The 12,072-nt window shown below is 37.9% G+C and overlaps 1 protein-coding gene across 1 annotated transcript in view; it reads right to left on the reverse strand.

Annotated features, from left to right (window-relative positions):
- TMEM163 (transmembrane protein 163) overlaps nucleotides 1–12,072 on the reverse strand; it is a 125,028-nt gene that overhangs the window by 16,775 nt on the left and 96,181 nt on the right. Inside the window, exon 6 of the mRNA XM_054970324.1 lies at nucleotides 3,785–3,896. Coding sequence (XP_054826299.1) covers nucleotides 3,785–3,896 — 112 coding nt within the window. The remainder of the gene's footprint in view (nucleotides 1–3,784; nucleotides 3,897–12,072) is intronic.

Genomic DNA, 12,072 nt, shown 5'->3' on the forward strand with positions numbered 1-12,072 from the left:
TAATGCTAAAATTATCCCCGAGTCATAAATATTTTTCTGGAGTAAGAATTAAGGTAACCAGCATAGCCACAACTTTCTTCCACAGATAAATGATTCTCAGAACATACAACGGAAGCACAGGCTAATGTGGCAAAGCCCAAAGCAGGCCCTGCAGGTGAAGAGAGAGCATAACAGTATTGTACCTTTGTGTCTGTGATATTGATGAGCTGCTACTCAGAAACAGTGGAATGTATCTTGGAGAGTGGTTTGGTAAAGCCCTGCTAAAAATTATCCTGCCATTTAAGTAATAAGTATGAACAGTCTCAAAAGTCTTACACTCTGCTCATTCAAGGCATTATTCAAGTCTCATAGGACAAAAACATCTCAGCACCCAAAGTCAGGTTATCAACCCCCAGGAGGGGCCTGGAGTTCTCTTGGAATTACAGCACTCAGTTTCCCTGGAAAAAACAGCAGCTCTGGAGGGAGGACTCTGTGATATACCATATAGCCTAGGAGAAATGGAGTTCCCTCCCCAGGTACTACCCCCAAATCTCAAGGAATTTCCTAAGCCAGAGTTGGCAACCCTAACCCAAAGGTCCCCCTGGACCTTGGAATTTAGAATTCCCCCTTTGCCCATAACCTTTGTGAACAAAGATCCTGTCCCTTTATTTATTATTTCACATTAAAACTGCCTTGAGTGCTTAGCCAAAAGAAAAAGTCTGGAAAAGCCCTCCTGAATAATTCAGTATATAAATACAGCAAATAAAATACTCACATTTTTAAAATATTTTTAGTTCACCTTTCTGACTGAGACCCAAGACAGATTACATAATGTAAGTCCATGGGATCAACAGCTCCAACAATCAATAAACAATATAATAGGATATTCATGACAGAAATGTGTAAAGAAGCATACAATTCAAACACAAGAATACAGCAATGAAACATTGCTGGAATAAAACATAAGAATTTGACATGACCTATTAACATGGAAATTACTCACTGTAAGATCATATCTATTTCCACAGACAGTACCCAGTAGTACAGTCTACAGTCCCTTTACCAAACCATGGCCGTTTCCACACACATTGGATAATGCACTTTCAATGCACTTTAGTAATCCTTTGGAAATTGATTTTTTGTTTTACACACGAAAACCCAGTTCCAAATGACCACTAAAGAGTAGAGATGGGCATGAACTGAAATACGAAGCAAAGTTCAGCACATACTGGGCCGGTTTGTGGTTCATAAACCAGTGGTTCATCGGAGCCCATTTCTGAAGAACCACCAGAAACTTTGGGCCAGTTCATTTGGTTTGTTTTTTGGTTCGTCACTGCAGACAGCCTGGTGCCGATCAATCAGTTTCCTAGGCAACGGGGGATGGGCTTTCTGCAGACCTTCTGCTGACCCTGAAGTGACCTTCTGCTGACCCGGAAGTAACAATTTGCTGACCCAGAAGTGACGTTTTCACAAACCAAACAAACAGGTTTGCGAACCAGGGAAGGTTTGTGAAAGTTCATGGTTCGTGAAATGTCACAAACCATGAACCGCCTGGTTTGGTTTTTTCCTGGTTTGTGTCCATCTCTACTAAAGAGCATTAAAAGTGCATTATCCAACGTGTGTGGAAGCAGTCCTACTCTCTTCACCATTTCCTTACAGCACTATTGCCTGACTGAAAAAGCCCTCCTGAATCATTCAGTTCAGTATATAAACACAGCAAATAAAATAATGTTTTCACCCCAACATTCTCACAACAGTCAAGTGAGAATATGGCTGTATAAACCAATCTTAACTGCACTGACATTTAGATCAATAGTACTGAAAGAAATTGGGGTGGGGAGTGGTTATAGTAGAATTAAAGATACCTATTTCCAGACAACAGCTTTTGTTTCTCTAGTTAAATTCCCAATATCTGCTGTCTTGGGTCCTCTGAAATAAGACAAACAGGATTTCTCCCTTCATAAATAAATATCCTCTCTGCTTTGGGGCATCTGGGAATTCTTTGCAGTGTGCAGCTGCGTGGATGGGGGAGATTATATAATGTAAAAACTAGCTATGACTTAGCCATGCTTTGTGCATCTCTATAATAAAAGGAAAAAGGCCATTCACTAAAAGTGGAAAGTTGAAAAGCCATTAGTTTTGTATCTGTTACAAAAACAAATGGATCATTCAGCTGTTTTAACTGTATTTAATTAGGAGTTGCTAACATATACTTTTTTAAAAGTCTCACAGCAATATGGGAAAACGGGCGGGGGGCACGTTTCCTGTTATGAATCACAGGGATTGGGTCCAAATAATTTCATTCTGGTTACTAAAAATGCACATATTATTGAAAAATATATGAACAGATTGAAGCTATTAACATGCTCTTGTACCTATGGGTACAGTGCATCCATTGGCTGGGTTTCTTCAAATATTTCTTCAAATATGGTTGAGAAAAAAAATATTAAAAAAAATATTAAAAAAAATATAAGCCAAACAATAATTTTTAAAGTACTAGTCATTCTTATAAAGAGCACAGTAAGATCTTCCTGAATGTGCAGTTAAATTTCCTTGCAAATAAAATTAACTTGTAGATGGACCTCCTGGCATTATAAGATCACAGCTAATTTTTTATTCAGCTCAAGCTCTTGTGATTGTTGAAGTATTATATCCATTGGTTTTGATAATAAAAAGGATATAGAAATATAGCTATAGCAGAAATGTGGAAGCCACTTGTTAAAATATAAAATGGAAGGCAGTAATGGGTACATGTGAATCCTGGTGTTTTTTAAAAAACTATTTTAAATACAAATATTTTTCACAATAATGAATACCACAAATAAAAATATACAAACAAACTTAACAAGCTTTCTCCTACTTTCATATTAAATTTTATAAAATATTTTTAAAATAGTAAGTAACACCAATGAGTATATAGCCACTTAAATCCATGGCTGAATATATTGTTACCAGGGTACAACAGTTCAGAATTTTAGCTTTGCCTACATTCCTTTATTTTTCGTATGGCTGGCAATTGCCAAAAGTATGGGCAAATAATACTTTCTCTCTGAATTCAGGGAAGTGAGGCAGATGTTGCATTTAGTAGTTAAAATCAGAGGTGGGGACGGACCAAAAAACGGGCCAGAATTTGACACGGACTGGCCCAGTTCAGCATTTGCGAACCAGTGGGTCATGGGACACGCGTTTTTCACAGATGCGACGACTTCTGGGCCAGTCTGTTGGTCCATGAAACCAGACATCCCGGCACTGAGCAATCAGTTCCTTAGGCAATGTAACGGAGTTGCCTGCGGACCTTCTGCTGCCATTGGAACACCAATCTTAGCCTTGAAAACCTTGACAGACAGCTCTGGCTGCCAACCAGAAAGCTCCCATTCTATCTACTGGAAGTTTCCTTGGGGTAGCCACTTTGGAGGCCTGTAACTCAGACCTCCAAAATGCAATCTTGGTCAAACTTGGAGGGTGGCTGGAGGACAGCCTGCTGAAGACTTGTTGCAAATTTGGCATCTCTGAGTATGAAGGGGGCGGTCCTGGGGTCCCTGGAACTGATGGACCACGGACTGACGAACTGGTCCACGAACAGGGGCGGGTTCGTTAAAAGTTCGTGGTCCATGGTCCATGAAATGCAATGGGTCATGACCAATGGTCCATGGTTTTTTCCTGGTCCATGCCCACCTCTAGTTAAAATTCTACAATTCAATTAGGTAAGTTGTAATGTTTTGACTATCGTTCATTCATAGCTCATTTCATCTCCTGTAACACTAACACCACATTCTATCAGAAGTATATAGTATTTGCCACTTACCATCAGTTAACAATGCTCTGCTGGTAAGCACACTCCCCAACATAAATTTGATCACTGCCAAGGTAGTGCAAAGGATACCACTTAAAATGGAAACACTATACAGAAAGTCATCCTGAAAAAGAAAATGGAAAGTGTCATTTTTGTCATATAATGTAAGTTTTCAAAATGATGTGTAGATCTGAGCCCAAGCAAGAATATCTAGAGATGACTTCACATGTTACTAGGCACAGCATGGGTGGGTGTATGGATGATTCATGTATCTGCTGCTTGTGCTTCCCATGCAAAGCAGCTTCTCTCCTGTAGTGAGTAAGCCATTCATGAGCGAGCCTCTTCTCTACAGGGCACCTTCTACTTTCAATACTAGAAGTACATATAAAAAACAGATGCAAAAGTTACCTGTACATCTACTGTCACCATTCCATAATGTATTAAGCCTCCCAGGATTAAGATCCAAAATTTAAGGTAGCTAAATTCTTCTATTTTGATGCTCAACAACTTATGCATACAACTGTGTACATAGTGCTCCTGCCTATGCTTATGAAACAACCTCCACCTAGCACCAAACCTGATGTATTTTTGGCTCCAAGCCAGGGCTTTTTTGTTTGCCCAAACATTTTTGATTGTTAATTATTGCTGGATATGTGTGTTCTCTCTCTCTCTGTTTATACTTGCTGTTTGATTGCCTGCTTGGTTTTGTTGGTTTATTACCCACACTAAATAATTACTAGTGGTGTTGGTTTCTAAGTTAAACTTAATTTAATATTGTTTTCTTATATTTGAACATATTGTTAACTTTTTTTTCTTTACAATTTGACATTGGAAATCACCTATTGAGAAGATAGATGGTATAGCTATATATTAAATAAATAAACATGCTTTCATCCTTGACTGTGTTATGGAAATAAATACCCTCAACCAAGGACATTTATCTAAAGATGAGGTTCACCTGGCACATAGCAAACCTAGCACTGTTTTTTTCCAGTTTAAATTCTCATCCATATAATTCTCAAAGCCAATCATATACCAGATTTATAAAGTACATCAAATGGTCATTCTGCTACATTTTAGGTTTCAGTCTGAAAGATCTACAAGTAGAAAAATGATGACCATCTTTAAAACTCAGTTTGAATTTTTTTACAAATATGATTCTCTATACCCCCTACAAAGATAAAAAGCCATTTTCAGATACTGATTTAAATACAGGCTGATGCTTTCACTTCTTCCTATACAAAGTTAACTAGGAAGTTACACTTTGCTTAGAGAAGCAGTACGTGTAATTAAATTCCTCAAAGACAACTGAAACTTTGTTCCTGTAATGAGGAATCTGATTTTCAAAAAGATTTCAGATCTTGCTTTCGAAATAGTCACTATACATGGATATTTTAAAATCAGATACTGTCATTATCCATCTTGTGAATGGCTTGCATAGAGTTCATGAAGCTGCATTCTGATAGCCTGTAGCCTTTATAGTGGCTCGTATCAGGTGGCATCCCACAACCCAGATCGTGTGTCCATCCTAAGAGAAGCCAGAATTAGACTCAAATACAACACGGTAATTTACAGATGTCTACTTCATTCTACAAATGCTTAAAATACCTGGAAAACAATGTTATACAAATATCCAGTTTATATTGGTATATCAGATCAATGTTTTCAGGGGCACTATCATCAAAAAATCTGAGCTCCCTGTCCTTGGCTCATTATCTTGTCTCATTCAAAGGAGGGAATCTTAAGTGGCAGAGTCTTGTAAGTCCCTATCACTGATCTTTACCTATCTCACATGGCTTTTGTGAGGATAAAATGGAGAAGAGAACAACGTATGCTACTCTGAGTTTCTTGCCTAAAACGTAGAATAAAAAATGTCCTAAATAAGTAAATACTCAGCAGGGTAGTCACCTCATTTTCAGATTTCTTAACAGGCCCTTAATTTCATAAACAAATGAGACATTATACTGTTGCTAGTCTTTTCTCCAGATATATACAATCAAATACCAGATCTTGTCTCTTTAATACTTGCAGTACCTATACATTTTTACTTTCTCTTTTTTAAAAATAATAAAAATCTTGCTCCCACTCATACCATATTTACAATGATTGCGGCAATGTTGTTCTTTAGCTTCTTATCTCAAACCATTTCCTTTTTGTTGAATTAGGGCTGCCAGTCCCCCACTTAGGGTGGGGGATTCCACACCTGCTGCCCACCACCCCTACTCACCTGGCAATTCTGCTATGTTTGGGGTCAATCTGGTATAGCTGAGCACCCATCACTTCTGTTTTAAACCAGATGTGACATCAGCAGAAGACTCTTAGGTGCATGAAAAACAAATACAGGCACCCTGCAACCGGATGGCACTCCCTCCTTTGAAAATAAGGTGGGGGGGTGGCAGCCATTTATAGAATGTTTCATCTTGTATAATCAATTCTTCTCATTGCTTGTAACCATGTGACTATTTTTTCACAACTCTCTACACTGGCTTCCTTTTTCTCCTTTGTTCTATTTAAATTGGCTGTTAAGAGTCCTCATTCTTTTCCTTCCACTTGTGTATCTGCCCTTTTCTCTGAATAAGCCTGTTCATTCTCTCCATTACTCTGGAACCTATGTCTTCTATAATCTTATATTCCATAACTACTCGCAATCATTCACAGTGAAGTTCTGTGTAGAGCTGATACTGGATTTCACTCCGAGAGGTACAGTCTGAATGACTATGACAAAAAGACCTTGATACACCATGACCTGAAAGAGATCTTTCCCCATACTTGGGGTGGTGCTGGTTGTTTTTCCGTGTTAACATCCAGTGTAATTAAGTGTCCTTGAGAAAAGTTTGGACAGCATGTTGTGGCATTTTGGTTGGTCTTAACAGAAATTGCATGGATTTTTTTTAATTATATTTTATTCAACGTTTTCAATAATTTTTTATAACAACAAGAACCAGTTAACAACATAGTATATTACATACAACAATCAGAAAAGTACACCTCCTGTTACATGGTTCAATACTCAATATTCAGTTATTTGAGTGGCTGTTGTGTAACAAAAATATATAGGAAAAGCTCTGTTAAACAAAAATTTTCCAGGTTTGGTTACTGCTTAGTGATGATCCTATTGCCCCCCCCCATTCGGAATGAAGAGGCAGACACAAGGCTTGGGTATAAATTTGGGCCATTTATTGACCAACATTAAACTTAATAACGGCACGGGTATAACTAGCGGTACAGGTCAAGACAAGGGGTCAATTGGACCAACTCCTCGACCTGCTTGGGCGAGCACCCCCTGGTGAGCAGCCATCCATGTGAATGGCTGTAACCCAGCCGGCCAGGCGAATGGTTCCCCCCTTAAAGCTCCATACACCCCAGCCGTGAAGCCTGAGGGAAGGACTTGTACAGGGGGTCCCACAGGCAGTCTGCCCTCTCAGCTGGCAGCCGTACAGCCCGCCAGCCAATCCCTGACAGACCCCTATTCCCCACCAATGGGGAGATGCTACTGGGTGCTCACCGGCCCGCTCTGTCTACCCAAATCTAACCTGCCACAGCTAGGGCCAAGCCTCTGCTTAGGCCCTTGCACCCCACAGTTAGCCTAGTGCCAACCATCACCCTTGCCGTCAGTTACCACAGAATATTGTGTTGCCCTTCACCAATAGGTGAACACCGACACCTCTGTAGAGGTTGGCAACTTCGGCCCTAATCCCAGGAAAGGGCAAATAAATACCCTTCCTGCTCCCAAAGCCTTTTAAAGGGCCATTTTGGCCTTATGCCATGACCCCTGATAACCTCTGTAGAGGTCAGCAAATTCAGCCTTTATGCAGGGGCGTGGCAAATAGATGCTCAGTCCCTCCCGACAGCTTTCTCTTGGGCTCTGTTGGCCATATGCTAGGGAATAGTAGAGGTCATGTTTCCTGCTTGCATTTGTCATATTTTCATCTTTTGTTAAGTAATCTAGAATTGGGGACCATTGCTCCAGAAGGTGGGATTTACAGTTTTGGTTTTCCCTTTGGGCAAGTTGATCTGAAAGTTTTTCCATTATAAAATGGTCCCAAATTCGGGCTTGCCAATTAGAAATTGTTGGTGTGGATTTTTGTTTCCAATTAGAAGCTATAATTTGTTTTGCAATTGCTAATAATGTAAGCATTAGATTTATTCTGATTTTTGGAATCCTTGGATCTTTCCAGTGGCTCAATAAAATTACTTCATATGTTCTAGGTATTACATATCCAAAAATAAACTCTATTTCCTTAATTACTTTATCCCAGAATGCTTTTACATATTTGCACTCCCACCAGCAGTGAAGAAAGGTCCCCAGCTTGCCACAATTCTTCCAACATTTAGGAGAAATAGCATGGTTTACATGATTGAGTTTGACTGGCGTCAGATACCAGTGAGTATATTTTTACAGTCTGCATTTTGATATTTATAATTCTAGAAGTATAGATGTGCGATTTCCAGATTTCCTTCCAGTTGTCATTGGAAGGATCTATGTTACATTCTTTTTGCCATATTCTTTGATAGGACAGCAATTTGTTTCCCTGCTTTACATTAATAAGGATATGGTAAATTTTAGAAATTAGCCCATTTTGTTTATCTGTATCATTTCTTAACAATTGTTCAAATTCTGTGAGGGTTTTTTTTTAGAGCTTTTTAAATTTATCTTCTGTGAGATGTTTGATTTGTAAAAATTCAAACCATGGAATATGTGTTTGGGTGCCCAGCTCCAGTTTCGCTTTTAACAGAAATAGCATGGATTTTTTATTTTAAATTTTCTATGGCAGTTACAGCTACCACCTTTTTTGTTTTTTCCAGATGAGGTTTTGGTCTTAAGAGCTACATGTTAATTGACCTAAATTGCTTATTCAAAACTCTTAAAAAGTTGATTAGCTTCATTTATTTGCAATGAGATGTAATTAAAGCATACTGTAGATTTCTAATTAGTTTTAATACAATCTCTCTTTTTTAAAAAAAATATTGGATGGGTTCACAAACATACACAAAAATCATTAACATTTTCTACCCCATAACATTTTCCCCATCCTTCCCCCCCCCTTTTTTTCTGGTGACTCCCAGCAGTTTTCCATACCCAACTTAATCTAAAAAGTATATCATATAAATTCTTAAAGTCTATAATGTATATCTATATTATACATACTAATCAAATCTCTTTACTTATCTTAACTATCTACACTTACTATATTACTTATCTTAATTAAAAATATAAAAATTATATAAGTATATAATAAGTACATATACTAACTTAAAAAAGATACATATATATGTGTAACACACTATTCCTTAAATACCTATTTTCTATATTTTACATATACTCCCTATAACCTATTCAGCCTTATTACTCAAACTTATACTCCCCTGTAAATATACTATCTCACTCTTAACTTTTTAATACTATAATACTATAACTTCATACTAATCCAATAAGATACAGTAAAATATATCCCTTTTTGACCTTAATTAAGTTTCTATCTCCCCTTTAATTCTCCAAAGACCACAGTTTCCCCTTCATGTCCCACTTTTTCTCCACATATTTCTTAAATTTTACCCAGCTTAACGTATTGTCCAATTCTTCTTGTTCTTTCAATTGCCTTGTTAATTTGTCCATTTCTGCCATATTCAAAACTTTCAGAATCCAATCTTCCATAGATGGTATCTCCCGAGTCTTCCACAACTGTGCATAACACATTCTGGCCGCCGTGATCATATAAAACACCGTAACTTAGTTTTAATACAATCTCTGATCTAACAAATATTATTGCTGTTCCATAGTTTAAAACATTATTTCTGCATATATTCCCCACAAATCTTGCCTATGATCTTTCTAATCTTCTCAGATCATTGATCATTTTTCCAGCCAAAGCTTCAAACAAGCCAATGACTGATTAAGAAGGAAAAGAAAACACAATGAAAGAACATTCTCAACTTTGTATGTAGCTAAAATTGGGTTAGGTATAGTCACACCAGTGATGGAATGGTGTCACTTCCAGGAAAACCCAGACATGACATCATGCCTCTATAGGAATCACCTGAAATGCTATAATAAAACTATTGCATTTCCAGCGATTCCTAGATAGAACTGACATCACTTCCAGATTTTCTGTGAAGAGACATATCATTATTAGACCTCCACAGAAAATAAGTGGCAGGGAATTCCCTGACCCAGTGTGGGGGGGGGCACAGGGGTTGGGTTGGTAACCCAAGGCTAAATATAACTGGGAAAGCATCTTGTAAACTCTAATAAAAGAATGCTCAGCACAGAGTGAAGCTAGTCACTACAACAGTTAATCACTTATCAGGATGTGAGTATGCATAAAAACATGGAAAAATGAACAGTTTCCAAATCATGTGACAATGTGGAGACAGAATGCATTAGCTGAAGTGAGGATGAATTAATTCCCTCATGGACTAAACAGAGTTTTATCATGCACCATTGATCATGAAAAATAAGGAAAGGCAGACAAGTGCTTGTTACAGAGATTTATATGAAACGGCAAAGGGGATGGATAGTGGCATGGGGTCTACAGTCATTGAGAAAGGAACAGACCACAGCCTTAACAGTGTCACAGTGTTTGGCAGTGAACAATTGTTTTGCAAAACTAATTCATCCTTTAGGAAAATGATCAGAGGAGACACTTCAATACAGTACTAAATTAATAAAATAAGCCAAGCCATCTGCCGCCATTTCCCTTGGGATCTTTTCCTCTTCCTCACCCCACATTTTCTCTTTGCTTTGTTTCTGAAAACCGTTAAATAAGTGAAAAATAAATCCACCTAGTTTCATTATTCACTGCCTCTCTGGATTGTTTTAATTAGATTAGAGCAACGGCATTGAATTATAATAGAAGATTACGTTCTAAATATTAAACATTTCAAAAATCTGCAGAATGAATGAAACTCTTATTATTTTCTTTTGCTCTCTAGTTCTTTCATCATACACATTTGCATTCCAAAATATATACCAATAACATCTGCATGGAACACATTTTTAGAATCACATTGATTTGTATACACCACTGTGTTTTGTGACATTATACTGACATAACCGTTGACATATCCCATCCTAAACACAATCACTGACGCAGTGAATCTTTGTTCAAGCTTTTAAAAAAGTTATGTACAAAAGATCAGGAGACAAAGCTTTGGCTGATGATTTCATGTCTCTATACACCAGCCCAGCTCCTATGATTTATACAGTACCTCATCACAAGCCTCCACAGGAAGCCTCTCTCTTTCTTTTACAGTACTTGGACCCAAGATACTGGCTTGGAAGTAGATGACTGCTAGCAGATCTTCACCTGCAGAAAATATCTTTTCCACCTTCCCCTTCCCAGTGCAACCCATTGTGCTCCCTGAAATACTGCTCTTGAGGCTTGGGTAATCTCAGGAATAGCATAGTGAGTGGGGGGGGGAGTTGGCAGATGGAGAAAGAAATCAGTGAAAATTATTTTCCTCCATTGTGCAAGTGGAAGTACCCTTCTGCTTGCATAAGAAACTTTTGGATTCAATTTTATATGATCGTGGCTTTCCCTCTGAAGTGAGAATGTTTGTGAACATTCCATGACATCTTATTCAATCATCCAAACCCTGTAGGGAAGAAAATGCCATTTGAAAGCAATGTTATCTAATTATTAAGAAAATTTATACGCCACCTACCCAGAGATTTGCTTGTAGCAGTTAACAAGGTAAAACAATCATAAACACAAACATCATAAAAGCCGTAAAACAAGTCCAGAAAATTGAACTGTGTTAAATGATATCAATACAACAGCCTTCAAGCTAGAAACAGACCATAAAACATCTGGAATACATAGAAAACATCAATTAAAAGCACGAGTGAAGATAAATGTTTTGGCCTGGTGACTTAAGAATAGTAATGTAGGTATCAGATGAGCCTCAGTGATGAAGGCATTCAAAGACAAGAAGAGGTCTGTCTTTAGTCGCAGGCAGGGACACACAAAGCAGGGTTTTAGAAGGTCTTAATTGGTAGGTCTACCGTAGGGAGGATACAGCCTATCAATCAATCAATCAATCAATCAATCAATTTTATTGTTACAGTTATCAACCAGCTCGAAAAAAGCATATTATAAAAGCAATCTGAAAATTCCATTGAAATTGGGTAATAAAACTAATAAATTAAGAGATACATGTTGTGCCATAAAAGATATGATTATCTATAAAAACAGTTAAAGCTTATTCAAGATGTTATATTCAGATTTTTGGTGCCTATAGACCTGCGCACAGAATCTCGCCACCTGCAAGTTGTCTGATGGTTTCTGTCTGACAGGAGG

Source organism: Eublepharis macularius, chromosome 2, assembly GCF_028583425.1.
Source record: "Eublepharis macularius isolate TG4126 chromosome 2, MPM_Emac_v1.0, whole genome shotgun sequence".
NCBI classification, from domain to species: domain Eukaryota; kingdom Metazoa; phylum Chordata; class Lepidosauria; order Squamata; family Eublepharidae; genus Eublepharis; species Eublepharis macularius.